The sequence below is a fragment of the Hyla sarda genome, unplaced genomic scaffold (assembly GCF_029499605.1).
Source record: "Hyla sarda isolate aHylSar1 unplaced genomic scaffold, aHylSar1.hap1 scaffold_73, whole genome shotgun sequence".
Classification (NCBI taxonomy): Eukaryota; Metazoa; Chordata; class Amphibia; order Anura; family Hylidae; genus Hyla; species Hyla sarda.
The window spans coordinates 50,098-68,880 of record NW_026610751.1 but is presented as its reverse complement, the minus strand read 5'-3'; the positions used below and the strand labels follow the sequence as shown (position 1 = coordinate 68,880).

At 50.0% G+C, this 18,783-nt stretch overlaps 2 protein-coding genes across 9 annotated transcripts in view; one reads left to right on the top strand and one right to left on the bottom strand.

The window, feature by feature from the left end:
• The window catches only part of FAM162A (family with sequence similarity 162 member A), a 24,164-nt gene extending 13,793 nt beyond the window's left edge, over nt 1-10,371 (bottom strand). The window contains exons 1-4 of the mRNA XM_056554461.1: nt 10,221-10,371; nt 9,900-9,998; nt 8,991-9,096; nt 8,278-8,386 (exon numbers count right to left, since the gene is read on the bottom strand). Of these exons, the coding sequence (XP_056410436.1) occupies nt 8,278-8,386; nt 8,991-9,096; nt 9,900-9,998; nt 10,221-10,266 (360 nt within the window). The 5' untranslated portion in view covers nt 10,267-10,371. The remainder of the gene's footprint in view (nt 1-8,277; nt 8,387-8,990; nt 9,097-9,899; nt 9,999-10,220) is intronic.
• MIX23 (mitochondrial matrix import factor 23) lies at nt 10,254-18,783 on the top strand. 8 transcript variants are annotated; one of them, XM_056554458.1, is made up of 5 exons: nt 10,254-10,383; nt 15,881-16,006; nt 16,086-16,232; nt 17,240-17,299; nt 18,517-18,783. In XM_056554458.1, exons 2-5 carry the CDS (start codon nt 15,896-15,898, stop codon nt 18,565-18,567), a joined length of 369 nt encoding a protein of 122 aa, XP_056410433.1. In that variant the 5' UTR covers nt 10,254-10,383; nt 15,881-15,895; the 3' UTR covers nt 18,568-18,783. The 8 variants fall into 8 exon arrangements, with proteins under 8 accessions (XP_056410433.1, XP_056410432.1, XP_056410429.1 ...); XM_056554457.1 differs by lacking the exon at nt 10,254-10,383 and adding an exon at nt 10,419-10,748; XM_056554454.1 differs by lacking the exon at nt 10,254-10,383 and adding an exon at nt 10,421-10,778.

Sequence of the window (18,783 nt, the reverse complement as noted above, 5' to 3'; positions counted from 1 at the left end):
TGGTAGAGGGAAGGGGTGAAGTCGACCTGTCTTTCTGGATAGAGAGGCACGGTTTGGGGGCTTTCCGAGAGCAGAATGGGGAGGTGGTCTGGTCCCTCCTGACAACCGGGCAGGACAATAACCGCAGGAATGTGGTCCGTCTGATTTGGAGGGGTGAGGATGCGTGCCCACCTCGCGCTAAAGTGGTTCAGCTTCTCCTCCAGATGGAATTCAGGGTGAGTGACATCTTTGCCCTGATCCACCCCTACGGTACGTCAGAGTTTGACGTCAGTTTCGTTCGGCCAGAGGGTCTCGAACTCTTCTGGTCAAACTACGAGGTGGCGAAGAACGAGCCTGGCTGGTGGGATTTTGCCGTAAAGGCAATTTCCCGTCAGAACTCGGTCAAGAAGGTGACCGCTTTGACCTGTAACGAGTCACTTTCTTGTTACGACATCATGACCTGGCTCGGTCGGTATGGGAATGTGACGGACATGTCCAAGAAAAACATTGATGAGCACGGGATCTGGTCCGGGGCCTGGACGTTTTCCGTCAAACTCAGGCGTTCAGGGAGTACGGTTGCCCACATTCCGTCAGCCGCCTTCCTTGGACGTGACAGGATCCAGGTCTTCTACCAGGGGCAGCCTAAGGTCTGTCACAGGTGCGGTAGCCCCACCCATTTTAGCGCAGCCTGTACTGTACAGGTCTGTGCTTTGTTTGGTGGGGTGGGTAATCTGGCCGCATCCTGTAGGCAGATCCGCTGCCATCTGTGTGGTGTCCTCGGGCCCCCTTTTAGCCGTTGTCCTAGCGCCTTCGCCCGTGCGGCGGCCGCTCCGGCTGGGGAGAGCTGTGAAGTTGCCTCGGCTGGAGAGGGTACGAGCAGGGATGGGGGCGCACCAGGGCTAGTGAGGAGGAAAGGCCCCGCCAAACTAAGGCGGGAGGAAAATCGGAGGAGGAGTAGGGAGCTGGAGAGTGCCCAAGTGACGGGGGTAGCTCCGGCCCCTGCTCCTGAAGCTGGCCCTGAAATTACTGAAGCCCTGGAGGAGGACGTGCTGGATGAGGAGATCAGGAGACTGGGCGAAGAGGAAGGCAATATGGCCGACTCTTCCGATTCCTCCCACTATGAAAGTGTGGATGAGGAGAGTGTAGAGAAGGCCAAAAAGAAAGACAAGGGCAAAAGGAAAGGGAGAAAGAAGAGGTCCAAGCCCTCTCTCCCTCGTACTGCGGGCCGGGTCCAAAACGGAAGCCTGACTGCCCCCCCTCTGGTTGACCTGTCAAACCGGTACCTCGTCCTTGTTAACATCTCCTCCCCCTCCTTGGAGGGGGAAAGGTGAGGGCGAGGTGCCCAGGGAGAAAGAGCCTCTGGGGGGAACTGGGCCCTGTCCTGTTGAGGCACCTTCCTCGGAGGGCAGGGCTAGACCAGGGTCGGACGGAGACGGGGACCATATGGACCAGAGTGAGTCAAAAAAAAGAGGTAAAAGCGGTCCTGCCATTTCTTCTTCTTCTGGGGATGAGGGGGCAAAGAAGAAGGGGAAGAAAAAATAAAGGTGAGGCCGTCTAACTCAATCACCCATGATGGCGGCACTCACCCCATTGACGCTGGCATCTATTAACTGTGCCAGTATAAAGTCGGATATGGCTAGATTCGCAGCCTTTGATTTTCTCGGCCGTGTTGAAGCCGACATTTTCCTTTTACAGGAGACCAGGTTGTCAGATCTAGCCTCTCTGGTTAAAGCCAGAAGAGAGTGGAGGCGCGGGCCCTCCCACTGGTCTCTTGCGGCTGAGCCGTATAGTGGGGTGGCGGTCCTTTTTACCGCTCCGGTTGAATGCCAACGGGTTATTGAGTTAGAAATGGGGAGGTGCCTGATCTTAGATGTCCTCATGAAGGGGCAAGAGCTCCGGCTCATTAACATCTACGCCCCACAAACCAAGTGGGGCCGCAAAGATCTCTTTATGAGGATCAAGCCCTTCCTTTTTACTAGCCGGCAAGTGATCTTTGGAGGGGACTTCAATACTGTCACAAGGTCCCAAGATAGGAGAGGTTCCAATGGTCCGCTGGCTTACGATAGCGTGGCCCTCAATAATATAGTTAGGGAAGCTCGCCTAGAGGACGCCCACATCCGGAGCCCCTCAGGCCACGTGGGTTTCACCTATCATCGAGGTAGCTGCAGGTCTAGGATAGACAGCTTTTATTTAAAGGAGGAAGCAGTCTCTTCCGCAGTGTCCGTGGTTCAGGTGGAATTCTCTGATCACTGTATGATTTTGTTTTCCTTGAATGTTTCAGAGACCCCCCGGATGGGTAAAGGTTATTGGAAGCTGAATTCGTCCCTCCTGGAGGAAGCGGAGATAAGACAGTCCTTTGAGGATTTTCTTCAGAGTCAGGTACCTTTACTGGACCTTTGTAGTAGTAAGTCAGAGTGGTGGGAGATATTCAAGAAGCAGGTTGCGGGGTTCTTCCGCCAGCTCTCGAGCCTCAGGTCCCTGAATAGGTACCGCCTGTATCAGGGTCTGAGGAGGAAACTCGAGCTCCTTGTCTCGACTGGAGGTAGCCGGGAGGATATCTCCAGAGTGAAATCCTTGCTGATGGGGTGTCAGTACGATAGGCACACATCTTTGGTTTTTGAGAGGGATTACGGGAGGTACCGCTCGCCCGACTGTTACAAGAACTGTAAGATGTCAGTGAGTAGTAAAGTGGTCTCAGGACTGATTGATAGTACTGGATCTCTGAATCGGTCCAGATCAGGGATCCTGGAGGTCGTCAGATCCTTCTACTCGCACCTCTTGGGAAGGAAGGATCTAGATCGAGACGGGATGTCGGCTTTCCTGGCTGAAACTATTCCTGAGCCAGGGGTAGAACCCTCTCTGGATGTTTTGGCAGAAGAAATCAGGGAAGAGGAAGCGAGACTGGCGATCGAGGGGCTCGCCCCCAAGAAGTCGCCAGGTCCGGATGGCTTAACATCCGAGTGGTACAGGACCTTTAAGGAGTCTTTAGCTCCCCTCTTGACTGAGGTATTCAATGAGTGTCTCTCCTCGGGCACTCTACCAAAGTCAATGAGGAGGTCGGCCCTGATTCTTCTGTCAAAGGGTAAAGATCCTAGCCGGATTGAGAATTGGAGGCCCATAGCTCTTCTCAATACGGACAGGAAGCTTCTGGCCAAGATACTGTTTAATCGGTTGGTGGAGTTTGCACCCCGGCTCCTTTCGGGGGCCCAGCACTGCTCTGTTCTAGGCCGAAGCATCTTAAGTGCGGTCCTCAGTGTCAGGGAGGCAGTGGAGCGGAGTAGTGCGGGTCTCTGGAAGGGGTACTTGTTGTCCTTGGATCAGGCCAAAGCATTTGATCGGGTGAACCACGAGTACCTCTGGTCCGTCCTCCTGAGATATGGCTTACCGAGTACTTTTGTGAATTGGCTTGTAACCTTATATGCAGGGGCAGAGAGTTTCCCGCTGGTGAACGGTTGGTCTGGCCGCTCTTTTGAGGTGGGGTCCGGAGTCCGTCAGGGTTGTCCTTTGAGCCCGCTGTTATACGTGTTCGCAATCGATCCCTTCGTCCGGAGGGTAGATTGTGGGCCGTTGGCGGGAGTCGGGATGACTCTGGCGGAGTCGGCTGTCGCCCAGAGAGTGGTGGCGTACGCTGATGATGTCACTATTTTTGTCTCCTCACGGGAGGAGGTCGATGTGGTGATGTCAGAGGTGGACCGCTACTCGGAGGCATCCGGGTCCAAGATCAACCGGGATAAGTGTGAAAGTCTCTGGCTGAGAGGGGGAGATCCCACTTTTGATCTCCCGGACACCCTTCCAGGGCTCCAAGAGTCAGCAAAAATTCTGGGCATCACATTCGGCCAGGATGATTATCCCACCAAAAACTGGGACGGTAAGCTACAGGATGCCACTCAGAAGGTGAACCAGTGGAAGGGTTGGTCTATGACCCTCAGGGAAAGGGTACACCTGATCAAATCGTACCTGCTCCCCTTGTTTATCTATCTGGGCAGTGTATGTATCTTACCAGAGGCTTACTACACTAGGGGCTACAGCCTGTTTTTCCAACTGTTATGGGGGAACAGGTTGAACCTAGTCAAGAGGGAGGTTACGTACCGCACGAGGAGACTGGGGGGTTTATCTATGGTAAACCCTGTGGTGTTCTTAACGAACACCTTCTTGAAAGCCAACATCGCAAACCTCTGGTCAGAGAGGGCTTCTCCGTGGGTACTCTCCTGCAAGGAGTGGTTTCGGCCTTTCTTCCAGGAATGGGAGACAGGAGGGCAAGTGAAGGACCTCCGTACGCCCCATGGATATCTTCCGGCTTACGCTACCCCGACTCTGAAGGCGATACGTCGGTGGGGTCTGGGAGTGTGGGAGATCAGGACCCAGTCAAGGCAGTTTTTTGATAAACGGGTTCTGTTGACCCACTTCCAGAAGCCTCTGGCGCTCAGGGACTGCCCAGGTCGGGATCTGAGGGTGGGGTTGTATCTTTTAAACATGAAAAGGATCCCCCAGAAGTTTTGGGACTTGGCCTGGCGCTGCTTTCAGGGGAAGCTATGTGTAAAGGACAACCTGAAGTACAGGAACTCTGATGACCGGGGGTGTCCCCGAGAAGAGTGCGGGGACATGCTGGAAAGCATGGACCACTTCCTGCTTCATTGTCCCTTTAACATAGGGGTCTACAACAGGGTGGGCGCTTCCATCGGCTGGAGTCAACTTGCCGGCCTTACCTATCCAGAGTGGGCTTATGGGGCATTCAGGAACCTGGGTGGCCGAGATCGGGGCACTTTATTCTTAGTCAGTTTAGTGGTTAGGTATCACACGTGGAACGCACGGTGCTTAGTGTCGACCCAACAAAAAATCCTCTCCGAGGTGGAGGTCTGTAGGAACATCACTGGTGACCTCGGGAAGATCAGGTCTTTGGAGTATGGCAGTCTTGGTACCAGTAGGGCTTCTCTCCTGTGGAGAGGTTTCTCATTTCATGTGCCCTAGGTACTAAACCTTTTGGGTAGAGTACCTTTTATTTTTGGTTAGGGGCAGTGTTATAGGGGTAGAGATAGGGTGAGGGCAGGGTCAGATTTATTGTAGGGATAGAATTAGGGAGAATTGTAGGGGGAGTTAGGGAAAGAGTATAAAATGATTTATGTATCAGGTCTGCCATCTTCTCCCTGGTGGTGGGCTGATGCATGTGCACATTAAGTTTTTGTTTTGTTTTCAATTTACATGCTATGAAGGGCTTACAGGCAACCAAACTTGGGCCTAAAGGGGGTGGTGGTTCAGAATGTATAAGTTTGTATATAAGTTGGTTGGGAGGAGTGTTAGGTGGGGAGGGTGTATTTGTGGGTGGTGGTTTTTTGAGTGGTATTTTGGGGACCTGACATGGGTCAGTTAAGGACTGGACTTTGAGAACTGTATGGACGGTATGGACTCTGACCCATGTACAGGAGGGGTGGTGTGGGTGAGGGGACAGTTTTAGTGTAGGTGTTTTCCGTTATTTTCTGTAGTATATTTTTGTGTATTTTCAGTGATTTTTGTATATATTGTGTTTTGTATATATTGGGTATTTTATATTGTTTTATATTATATAGTGTATAGTGGCAGTCGGGTCAGTAGTTAAGTGGTGTCATATGTGTTTATGTGTATATATGTGTGTGCGTTTATGTGTATATACATGTGTATGTATGTATATATATATGTATATGTATGTGTATGTGTATGCTTGCGTATATGCATGTATACATGTTTGTGTATAAAATGTTATATTTTATTTTTTCCTCCTTGGGGGGGCCGCTCCCCTCCGGTGTCTCTGCTCTCCTCGCCTCCGGCTTCGCGGTCTCGCTTTTCGGCGGTGTTGTCCTTTTCTTCGGTTCTGGTTTGCTCTTTTTGGGTCCGGCGCTCGCCGGTTTCTGGGTTGCGCGTGGATCCTCTCTGGCCGTCCTCGGCTCCTTGCCGTGCTGGGCGTGCTTCGTGGGCCTTGCGGCCGTGCGGGGGCGGTGCGTGGGGCTGGGCTCTTTGGGCCCTCTCTCCGGCCGCGTCTCCGCGCTGCTTTTCCCTGCCCTTCTTTCACCGGTGGATCTCTGGCTGGGAGGCAGAGTGTTATTTAGTAGCAAGTTGTGCTAAAAAATTTTTATTTTTTTTTTTCCCTGGGTAAGGGTAATTTTTGAGTTACAGCCAAGTTGTGCTACTTTTATGGTCCTTTTCTTTTGTTTTATAGCCAAGCTGTGCTTTATTTTATGTTTTATATATTTTTATAAGCCAAGTTGGGCTATTTTTATGTTTTTTTTTTTTTTTTTTTTTTTTTTTTTTTGGAATGCGTGTTTGTGTGTGATATTTAGTTTTTTGGTATGGGAAAAAAGTAAAAGTATATTTTAGTAAATTTGGGCTGGCCGGTTAGGCAGATTTTGTTTTTGTAATTTTATTTATGTTATGTTTGTTATAGCTGGTTAAGCTTGTTTTTGTTTTATGTTTTGTATCAGATTTGTTTTTCATTTTTATAATAAAAAGAGTTACAGGATATAACTCAGGATCAGTACAGGATAAGTAATGTAATGTATGTACACAGTGACCTCACCAGCAGAATAGTGAGTACAGCTCTGGAGTATAATACAGGATATAACTCAGGATCAGTACAGGATAAGTAATGTAATGTATGTACACAGTGACCTCACCAGCAGAATAGTGAGTACAGCTCTGGGGTATAATACAGGATATAACTCAGGATCAGTACAGGATAAGTAATGCAATGTATGTACACAGTGATCTCACCAGCAGAATAGTGAGTACAGCTCTGGAGTATAATACAGGATATAATTCAGGATCAGTACAGGATAAGTAATGTAATGTATGTACACAGTGATCCCACCAGCAGAATAGTGAGTACAGCTCTGGTGTATAATATAGGATATAACTCAGGATCAGTACAGGATAAGTAATGTAATGTATGTACACAGTGACCTCACCAGCAGAATAGTGAGTACAGCTCTGGGGTATAATACAGGATATAACTCAGGATCAGTACAGGATAAGTAATGTAATGTATGTGCACAGTGACCTCACCAGCAGAATAGTGAATACAGCTCTGGAGTATAATACAGGATATAACTCAGGATCAGTACAGGATAAGTAATGTAATGTATGTACACAGTGGCCTCACCAGCAGAATAGTGAGTACAGCTCTGGAGTATAATACAGGATATAACTCAGGATCAGTACAGGATAAGTAATGTAATGTATGTACACAGTGATCTCACCAGCAGAATAGTGAGTACAGCTCTGGAGTATAATACAGGATATAACTCAGGATCAGTACAGGATAAGTAATGTAATGTATGTACACAGTGACCTCACCAGCAGAATAGTGAGTACAGCTCTGGAGTATAATACAGGATATAACTCAGGATCAGTACAGGATAAGTAATGTAAGGAATGTACACAGTGACCTCACCAGCAGAATAGTGAATACAGCTCTGGAGTATAATACAGGATATAACTCAGGATCAGTACAGGATAAGTAATGTAATGTATGTACACAGTGGCCTCACCAGCAGAATAGTGAGTACAGCTCTGGAGTATAATACAGGATATAACTCAGGATCAGTACAGGATAAGTAATGTAATGTATGTACACAGTGATCTCACCAGCAGAATAGTGAGTACAGCTCTGGAGTATAATACAGGATATAACTCAGGATCAGTACAGGATAAGTAATGTAATGTATGTACACAGTGACCTCACCAGCAGAATAGTGAGTACAGCTCTGGAGTATAATACAGGATATAACTCAGGATCAGTACAGGATAAGTAATGTAAGGAATGTACACAGTGACCTCACCAGCAGAATAGTGAGCGCAGCTCTGGAGTATAATACAGGATATAACTCAGGATCAGTACAGGATAAGTAATGTAATGTATGTACACAGTGACCTCACCAGCAGAATAGTGAGTACAGCTCTGGGGTATAATACAGGATATAACTCAGGATCAGTTCAGGATAAGTAATGTAATGTATGTACACAGTGACCTCACCAGCAGAATAGTGAGTACAGCTCTGGAGTATAATACAGGATATAACTAAGGATCAGTACAGGATAAGTAATGTAATGTATGTACACAGTGACCTCACCAGCAGAATAGTGAGTGCAGCTCTGGAGTATAATAAAGGATATAACTCAGGATCAGTACAGGATAAGTAATGTAATGTATGTACACAGTGGCCTCACCAGCAGAATAGTGAGTACAGCTCTGGAGTATAGTACAGGATATAACTCAGGATCAGTAATGTATGTACACCGTGTTTCCTGTAGAGATGGGGGCGCTCTCACCTGTTTCCCGGAGATCACCATCAGGACGCAGCCCATTATGGTCAGGAACATCATCAGGATTGCGAACTTGACTCTCACTTTGCTCTTGGCAGCGTCCACGGCCTCGTAGCTGAGAGAGAAGAGACATATACAGGGACATTACATGGACGCTAGGGGAGCACCACAGTATACACTGACATTGGGGTCACTAATGTTCACACAGCTGAGGGTTTGTTACAGTGAATCAGTGTAGGCAATCGCTGCCTGGACTCCAGACTCTACACCAGTGTCTCCCAACCAGGGTGCCTCCAGCTGTTGCAAAACTACAACTCCAAGCAAAACTATAACATATGTCTTGTAGGGATTGGCTCATTTGGACCAAGACCCAACGTGTTTCTCTCCAATAAGATTTCCTCAGGGGACAACAGCCACTTCAATTTACTTTTATATTTATTTTTCATAGTTCATGTCAGTGTTTTCCAACCAGGGTGCCTCCAGCTGTTGCAAAACAACAACTCCCAGCATGCCCGGACAGCCGTTGGCTGTCCAGGCATGCTGGGAGTTGTAGTTTTGCAACAGCTGGAGGCACCCTGGTTGGAAAACAGGGCTCTACACCGATACAAACCCTCAGCTGTGTGCGCAGAAGAAATATGTCAGGACAGATGGTAAGAGACGGCAGAGAAATGTGTGGAGAACTACAACTCCCATCATCCCCTGAGATAACCGTCACTCACGACACAAGTTCAGGGATCTCAGCCGGGTTCTTGTATCGTCCGCCCCAGATCAGGATCTTCTTCTCGAAGTCGCTCGGTCGGTGACCGGGAATCTTCAAGGAGGGACCTGGAGAAAAGGAAGAAGGATGAAGAATCGGGACAACGGGGGATGGGAGGACACATACAGGCCAGGGGCCCCCGAAATTACATCGTGCACTGTGGGGCCCCTGAAATGACATTGTAAACTGTGGGGCCCCTGAAATGACATCATGTACACTGTGGGGCCCCCGAACTGACATCATGCACTGTGGGGCCCCTGAAATGACATTATACACTGTGTGGGCCCCTGTACATCATACGGGCCGTACGCTGGGGGGCCCCTGTACATCATACGGGCCGTACGCTGGGGGGCCCCTGTACATCATACGGGCCGTACGCTGGGGGGCCCCTGTACATCATACGGGCCGTACACTGGGGGGTCCCTGTACATCATACAGGCCGTACACTGGGGGGCCCCTGTACATCATACAGGCCGTACACTGGGGGGCCCCTGTACATCATACAGGCCGTACACTGGGGGGCCCCTGTACATCATACTGGCCATACACTGGGGGCCCCTGTACATCATACTGGCCATACACTGGGGGGCCCCTGTACATCATACGGGCCGTACGCTGGGGGGCCCCTGTACATCATACGGGCCGTACGCTGGGGGGCCCCTGTACATCATACGGGCCGTACACTGGGGGGCCCCTGTACATCATACAGGCCGTACACTGGGGGCCCCTGTACATTATACTGGCCATACACTGGGGGCCCCTGTACATTATACAGGCCGTACACTGGGGGCCCCTGTACATTATACAGGCCGTACGCTGGGGGGCCCCTGTACATTATACAGGCCATACACTGGGGGTGCCCCCCTCTCACCTTCGGATTTGTTCCCCTCCGGTTTGCTGCACCACCATCTCCCGCTCACCAGGACCTGAGGGGCCGGAGCCTGTGATATCCTGATCGCCGCTGATCTCCCTAAAAAAAAAAAAAAGATGCAAACAATAAAACATTCCTATTAGAGCCGAAGAGGTGAAACTACAACTCCCAGCATGCTACAGCTGCCAGCCCGGACAGCTGTCACCCTCCAGCAGTATAATACACAGAACACATGGAGACAGGAGGAGACAGCGCCCCCATGAGGTCCGCAGAGGCAGCTCCGGGGTCCTGCACGGCTCCGCGTGTCATGTGTTCACTCACCAGCCAATAGGCGCACGCCGCCGCTCCTGAGCACTGCGCCCAACATCTTCTGCCCTACTCAATGTCAGAGCCCACGGTGACGTCACTACTGTAATGCCCCGCCCCGGAGATGACAGCCAATAAGATATTGCCGAGGGCCGCGCCATGAGCCAATAGAAAAACGGTACATTGAACTTGTGCGACCAATCGTCACAGAGCCGCAGCCAATAGCGGTCATTCTTGTGTTTTTGTGTTTGTCTTGTTTTCGTCTTTGGCGACGCGGCCATTTTCTTGTAGCCTATCCTATTCGGTCTCTATGGAGAATCACCAAGAAAATGGCAGCAGCATTGGAGACATGTTTTGTTTGGACGAGAGAAAAGTGTCTCCCGGGCCCCGTGGAGTGCTGACTGCGGGTCACAGCTGCCCGGGGTCCTGTCATTCTCCCCTCCCCCGGGTCAGGCAATCTCCACGGACACCTAGACGGGAGGTCAGAGGTTGCGGACACGGAGGACCCCTGGCTTTTCCAATATGGCGGCGCCCAGTGGAGAGGTGAGCTGCGAGGATTTCTCGGAGTTTCAGGTGAGGATTGAGGACGGAGGTGTCCGGGGCCCGGGGAGGTGACAGAACCGGAGGGGGGCGGCCGAGAGCCGGTGCGGGGGAGGAGGAGAAGACACCGGCTGCTCAGTACCGCCACCTCCCGGCCGCTCAATGAGACGTGTGACCTCCACGAGACCAGTGTACGGGATACAGGGGAACTACAAGTCCCAGCGCGACCAGAGCAGAGTGTGTGGGCATGCTGGGAGTTATAGTCCTACAGAATACCACTTCATAACAGTGTTTCCCAACCAGGGGGCCTCCAGCTGTTGCAAAACTACAACTCCCAGCATGCCCGGACAGCCAAAGGCTGTCCGGGCATGCTGGGAATTGTAGTTTTGCAACAGCTGGAGGCCCCCTGGTTGGGAAACACTGTCCTAACCAATGCCTGAGCCCTGCAGAGGAGGCAGAACTACAAGTCCCAGCATGCACCTACAGCAAAGGGTAACATAGGGAAGTGTATAGTACTGGAGGCTGCAGCAGAGCATGCTGGGAGTTATACTCCTGCTGATGTTAAGCTGAAAATAGTGTGGAACTACAAGTCCCAGCATGCGCAGACATCAATGCTAACCCTGCTAAATACGTTTTTGTATCTACTGGGTATATATACTACCTGATGCTGCATGCTGGGAGTAGTAGTTCTTCAGGACGCTGACCCCTAACCATCGATATCTCTGTGATGTCCTACCTTCCCCACCTACCCCCAGCTTTTAGCAAAACTACAACTCCCAGCATGTCCGCACAGCCTTTGCTGGATGTTGTAGTTTTGCAACAGCTGGAGGCACCCTGACTGAACACTTTTGGCCTGTGCCTCGCAAAAGGTGGCAGAACTACAAGTCCCAGCGTGCACTGACAAACAGGGCTGTAATTCAGATTGTGGGGGCATGCTGGGAGTGATAGTTCTACAGGCAACCTGCTCCTAATCATTGCTTGTTACTTGAAGAGGCGGTAGAACTACAAGTCCCAGCATGCGCTGACATGGAGGTGTAACCAAGCTGTTCATGTATGATGAGTGTACAATCACCGGCCTCTGCAGAGCATGCTGGGAGTTGTAGTCCCCCCAGATCTCCAGTTCCCAACCATTCCTTACAGCCTAGCAAATGTGGTAGAACTACAAGTCCCAGCATGCACCGACGTCACGACGTAACCCTGCAATATACACTTTTCCTTATCTTGGAACTTGCTGGGAGTTGTAGTTGTACTACAGATAACTGGCAGCCAAAGCATGCTGGGAGCAGTAGTTCATTAGGCCAATCTGTGGCTCCTCAGCTACAGAAGAACTACAAGTCCCAGCATTCACCCTGCTATCTGTGTGGGTCTATACAAGGGACTGTGTACTACTAGGCAGCAGAGCATGCTGGGAGTTATAGTCCTACATATCTCCAGCTACTAACCATTCATTGTCTGTGCCTGGCAAACCTGGTATTACTACAAGTCCCAGCATGCACTGACATCAAGGTATGTAAGGGGCCTATATATACTTCTAGAGGCTGGCAGAAAAGCATGCTGGGAGCAGTAGTTCTTCAGATCTGCTGCTCTGGTCTGAGGTCACTACTTACGGAGAAGTCTCTGGTTCAGCATTTCCCAGCCAGGGTGCCTCCAGCTGTTGCAAAACGACAATTCCCAGCATGCCCGGAAAACCAGTGCTTCATTGCATTTTATTACTGTAACTAGGTCATGTGATCACCAGTCTGACCCACAGAAAATTAGTGTGCTTAATGTAATGTTTTCCAACCAGGGTGCCTCCAGCTGTTGCAAAGCTACAATTCCCAGCATGCCCGGACAGCCGAAGGCAAGCCTTCATGTCAGTGCATGCTGGGACTTGTAGTTCTGCTATCTTTGCAGGGATCAGCAAAAGTTAAAGGGGTACTCCGGGGGGAAACTATTTGTTTTAAATGAACTATTGCCAGAAAGTTATACAGATTTGTAAATGACTTCTATTAAAAAATCTCAATCCTTCCAGTACTTATCAGCTGCTGTATTCTCTACAGGAAGTTGTGTAGTTCTTTCCAGTCTGAGCACAGTGCTCTCTGCTGACACCTCTGTCCATGTCAGGAACTGTCCAGAGCAGGAGCAAATCCCTATAGCAAAACCTCTCCTGCTCTGGACACTTCCTGACATGGACAGAGGTGTCAGCAGAGAGCACTGTGCTCAGACTGGAAAGGACTTCACAACTTCCCGTGGAGAATACAGCAGCTGATAAGTACTGGAAGGATTAAGATTTTTTAATAGAAGTAATTTACAAATCTGTTTAACTTTCTGGCTCCAGTTCATTTTTTAAAATAAATAGTTTTCCACCGGAGTACCCCTTTAACTTTTGCTGATCCTTGCAAAGATAGCAGAACTACAAGTCCCAGCGCGCACTGACATGAAGGCCTGCCCTGCTGTATGCAAGATCGTTAGTTAGATCAGTGTGCTTCCAGCTGTTGCAAAACTACAACTCCCAGCATGCCCGGACAGCCTTTGGCTGTCCGGGCATGCTGGGAATTGTAGCTTTGCAACAGCTGGAGGCCCCCTGGTTGGAAAACACTACATTAAGCACACAAATTTTCTGTGGGTCAGACTGGTGATCACATGACCCAGTTACAGTAATAAAATGCAATGAAGCACCGGTTATCCGGGTATGCTGGCAGTTGTAGTTTTGCAACAGCTGGAGGCCCCCTGGTTGGAAAACTCTACATTAAGCACACTCATTTTCTGTGGGTCAGACTGGTGATCACATGACCCAGTTAAAGTAATGAAATTAAATGAAGCAACGGTTGTCCGGGCATGCTGGGAATTGTCGCTTTGCAACAGCTGGAGGCACCCTGGCTGGGAAATGCTGAGCCAGCGACTTCTCTGTAAGTAGTGACCTCAGACCAGAGCAGCAGATCACAGAGCGGATCCGGCCTCTTGTACTTCCTCCTGTCCCCTATAGAGGTCGCTGTGGGATTTGTTGCACGATGGCCCTTGAGAGATTGCAAAACTACAACTCCCAGCATGCCCTGATTGCTTAGACAGAACAGATGCTGGGAGTAATAGTACAGAAGACCAGCGTCTAGTCATTGCTTCTTAGAGGCAGCAGAACTACAAGTCCCAGCATGCACTGACATCAAGGCGTCTCTCTGTGTGGAGGCTTCAGCAGAGCATGCTGGGAGTTCTGGTTCTACAGATCTCCAGCTCCTATCCATTGGCTGCGATCCCATAATGCATTGCTGTCAGTTCACACGCAGCCACCGCGCTCTGCCTATACCCTGAACCACCAGCAGGGGGCGGCTGGGATGTAAGAGCTGCTCCCATCCAGAGCCTCTTCCTGACATATGTCCTAGAACTACAAGTCCCAGCGTGCACGGACATCAAGGCCAACCCTGCAGTATTAATTCCTTATGTCGTGACTTGCTGGGAGTTGTAGTTGTACTACAGATTGCCCGTTTGCTTTACAGCTGCAATGTTAATACTTAAGATATTGCAAAACCACAAGTCCCAGCATGCCCTGGTAACTGGAGACAATCAGGTGACCATTGCTGTTTTTTTTATTTTTAACTCTAACTTTGACACTTGGCTGTTAGGAGTTGTAGTTAGTTGTGGACATGATGGGAGTTGTAGTTTAGCAGCAATTGAAGGTTGTATTTGTAGGCATGATGAGAGTTGTAGTTCAGCAGCAGTTGGAGGTTGTAGTTGTGGACATTATGGGAGTTGTAGTTTTGAGGCAGTTAAAGGTTATAGTTAGTTGCGGACATGATGGGAGTTGCAGTTTAGCAGCAGTTGGAGGTTGTAATTATGGCGATGATGGGAGTTGTATTTTAGGAGCAGTTGGAAGTGGTAGTTAGTTGTGGACATGATGAGAGTTGTAGTTTAGGAGCAGTTAAAGGTTCGAGGCATGATGGGAGTTGTAGTTTAACAATAGTTGGAAGTTGTAGTTAGTTGTGAGGATGACGGGAGTGGTAGTATAGTAGCAGTTGGAGATTGTAGGTAGTTGCGGGCATGATGGGAGTTGTAGTTTTAGCAGCAGAGCAACAGTTGGAGGTTGTAGTTGCGGACATGATGGAAGTTGTAGTTTAGCAGCAGTTGGAGGTTGTAAGTAGTTGTGGACATGATGGGAGTTGTAGTTTAGCAGCAGTTGGAGGTTGTAGTTAATTGTGAGGATGATGGGAGTTGTAGTTTTAGCAGCAGAGCAACAGTTGGAGGTTGTAGTTAGTTGCAGACATGATGGGAGTTGTAGTTTAGCAGCAGTTGGAGGTTGTAGGTAGTTGTGGACATGATGGGAGTTGCAGTTGGAGGTTGTAGTTGCGGACACGATGAGAGATGTAGTTCGGCAGCAGTTGGAGGTTGTAGTTAGTTGCAGACATGATGGGAGTTGTAGTTTGGCAGCAGTTGGAGGTTGTAGGTAGTTGCAGACATGATAGGAGTTGTAGTATGGCAGCAGTTGGAGGTTGTAGTTAGTTGTGAGGATGATAGGAGTTGTAGTTTGGCAGCAGTTGGAGGTTGTAGTTAGTCGTGGACATGATGGGAGTTGCAGTTTGGCAGCAGTTGGAGGTTGTAGTTGCGGACATGATGGGAGTTGTAGTTCGGCAACAGTTGGAGGTTGTAGTTAGTTGCAGACATGATGAGAGTTGTAGTTTGGTAGCAGTTGGAGGTTGTAGGTAGTTGTGGACATGATGGGAGTTGTAGTTTGGCAGCAGTTGGAGGTTGTAGTTAGTTGCGGACATGATGGGAGTTGTAGTTTGGCAGCAGTTGGAGGTTGTAGGTAGTTGTGGACATGATGGGAGTTGTAGTTTGGCAGCAGTTGGAGGTTGTAGTTAGTTGAGGACACGATGGGAGTTGTAGTTTGGCAGCAGTTGGAGGTTGTAGTTAGTTGCAGACATGATGGGAGTTGTAGTTTGTAGTTTGTCAGCAGTTGGAGGCCACACATGACCATTGCTTTATATCTGTCAGCACTTTGAACTATCAGGACATGCTGGGAGTTGTAGTTTATCACAGGTGAGGGGTGGATCCCATAATGCATCAGTTCATACACAATGTGAACACCACAGGGCCGCTCTGCTCATACCCTGATCCACCAGCAGGGGGCGGCTGCGATGTGACTTTTGCGCTGTCTGTATATATAGGAATTCCTCCGGGTCATGCGGACAATAGACGACCGGATCGTCTACGAGCTGAACACCACCGTCCCCACCGCGTCCTTCGCCGGAAAGATCGACGCCAGTCAGACCTGCCAGCAGCTGTACGAGTCCGTAAGTGACCCCTGTGACCCCCTCCGTCTCTGCAGCACATCGCGCCCCCGGGTAACGCTTCTCTGTCTTCCCTCCGCAGCTCCGCGACGCGCACCGATCCCGGGAGAAGGCCATAAAGAGCTGCATATCCCAGACGTCCATCAATGTGAACAGGTACCAAGAGGAGAGGAGACGGGAGCTGGAGAACCTGACGCTAATGAGACAGCTGAGGAAAGAGCAGACCAAGGTGCGGACAGGAACCTGGGAAAGCTGAGTGACTATCCACACAGCTGCAATATCTCTGGGGAGAGGGTTATATTTTATCCGGCCGCCATCTTTTCTTTACATAATCTGTAATCATGGACTGCAGTAAGAATTCCACAAACCAAGGTGCCTCCAGCTGTTGCAAAACTACAACTTCCAGCATACCCGGACAGCCATTGGCTGTCCGGGCATGCTGGGAGTTGTAGTTTTGCAACAGCTGGAGGCAGCCTGGTTGGAAAACACTGACATGAACTATGAAAAATAAATATAAAAGTAAATTTAAGTGGCTGTTGTCCCCTGAGGAAGTTGCTTATTGGGAGAGAAACATGTTGGGTCTTGGTCCAAATGAGCCTTCGGCTGTCCTGGCATGCTTGGAGTTGTAGTTTTGCATCTGCTGGAGGCACCCTGGTTGGAAAACACTGCCATAGACAACCATTATAAGATGTATTAGAGACACCACTCAGCTTTCCCAGAATACTGAGCGGCAGATCTGACTTGTGATACCTGTGCCAGTGATGTCTCTTCAGTACTGGATGGATTTCACATTCAGGACTCTAGGAAAGTTGGCTGATAATCAGCGTAGGTGGCCGATGCAACAGGGGCTGTTATCCAGCTTTCCCAGGATCACATCTCCCTGATGTCCAATTTAGTTCTAGCACAGTGTTTCCCAACTGGCGTGCCTCCAGCTGTTTCAAAATTACAACTCCGGGCATGCCTGGACAGCTAACGGCAGACTGGACAGCTAACTACAATGCAATAGCATAGATCAGTATAAGCAATCTAATGATTGCTTATATTAGTCTCCTATGGACACTTCACTTTTAAAGTCCATAATATAAATTCATATCTCCCCACTTTCCCCCTTTAGCTGTCCGGGCATGCTGGGATTTGTAGTTTTGCAACAGCTGGAGACACACTGATGAGAAAACACGATATTAGACGTGAGATGACCTCTGACCCCCTACTTACCTTCTTTTTGTTGTTTTGCAGTTAAAATTGCTGCAGTCAGAGCTGAATGTGGAGGAGGTGGTGAACGACCGGAGCTGGAAGGTAAGAAGCTGCTGCGGCCCCCCGTCTCATTCCTGTCCCTGCCCGGCGGCTGTGTCCTCTGTATGGAGGTTCTCTTTCCTTCTGCCCCCAGTAATACACAAGTAACAGCAACAAAACGGGTGGGATTGTGCTGGATCACTTATAAGGGGACTTCAGATTCCCTGGATCGATCATCTGTGGGATCTGCTGAAGAAACAAGTCCCCTCCATGGAGGCCGAACCTCACAGGATCTGATATCACAGGACACAGCACCGGGATATGGGGTCCGGGCCTGGGGGGGTCCCATTCAGGACTATGGATTCTGGGCCCTGAGGCTCACATCACAGGTCTATGGGGTCCAGGTCTCGGGGTCAGAGAACAGGGCTTATGGGGTTATGGTATAGGGGGTCACATCACAGGGCTATGGGGTCCAGGCCTCGGGGCCACATCACAGGGCTATGGGGTCATGGTATAGGGGGTCACATCACAGGGCTATGGGGTCATGGTATAGGGGGTCACATCACAGGGCTATGGGGTCATGGTATAGGGGGTCACATCACAGGGCTATGGGGTCATGGTATAGGGGGTCACATTACAGGGCTATGGGGTCATGGTATAGGGGGTCACATCACAGGGCTATGGGGTCGTGGTATAGGGGGTCACATCACAGGGCTATGGGGTCGTGGTATAGGGGGTCACATCACAGGGCTATGGGGTCGTGGTATAGGGGGTCACATCACAGGGCTATGGGGTCGTGGTATAGGGGGTCACATCACAGGGCTATGGGGTCGTGGTATAGGGGGTCACATCACAGGGCTATGGGGTCGTGGTATAGGGGGTCACATCACAGGGCTATGGGGTCATGGTATAGGGGGTCACATCACAGGGCTATGGGGTCACGGTATAGGGGGTCACATTACAGGGCTATGGGGTCACGGTATAGGGGGTCACATCACAGGGCTATGGGGTCATGGTATAGGAGGTCACAACCAGGGGGCCTCCCGCCTTTGCAAAACTACAACTCCCAGCATGCCCGGACAGTCGAAGGCCCCTTGGTTTGGGAAACACTGAACTAGTTACATTGTATCTGACTTCTCCAGTTTGCGCCAAAGCTGCCTCCGCTGTTACTTCTGCTGTGTTCCTGGTGATGACGGATTATGTCGTGGGGCATTGTGGGTCATGGGCAGTGCAGAGCATTATGGGATGTGGTCATGTGACTTCCGTGACTTCTGTTTCAGATATTTCACGAGCGTTGTCGGCTACACTACAAGCCCCCGAAGGAGCAGTAACCCAGGGACTCTGATGGGGGGCGCTGGGCTCCGGGTGAACACCGCGCGATGGAGAACTGGATGACGTGTACTTTATCTCGTCTACGATTGGACAAAGCCAATAATAAGCGCAAGCGCCGTGACTGCGCAGAGATCGGCACGTGAGGAGGGGAACAACCCGCCATTTTGTATGAAATCTGTAGTTTTATGACCATTAAATCTCATTTTCAGACTGAA

Excerpts from the sequence above, each read along its gene's own strand:
- MIX23 (XM_056554453.1), top strand. The coding sequence starts at position 14,221 with ATGTTAATACTTAAGATATTGCAAAACCACAAGTCCCAGCATGCCCTG. Across the intron at positions 14,287-15,880 it reads TGGTAACTGGAGACAATCAG|GAATTCCTCCGGGTCATGCG; the intron begins GTGACCATTGCT and ends CTGTATATATAG. Across the intron at positions 16,007-16,085 it reads GCCAGCAGCTGTACGAGTCC|CTCCGCGACGCGCACCGATC; the intron begins GTAAGTGACCCC and ends TTCCCTCCGCAG.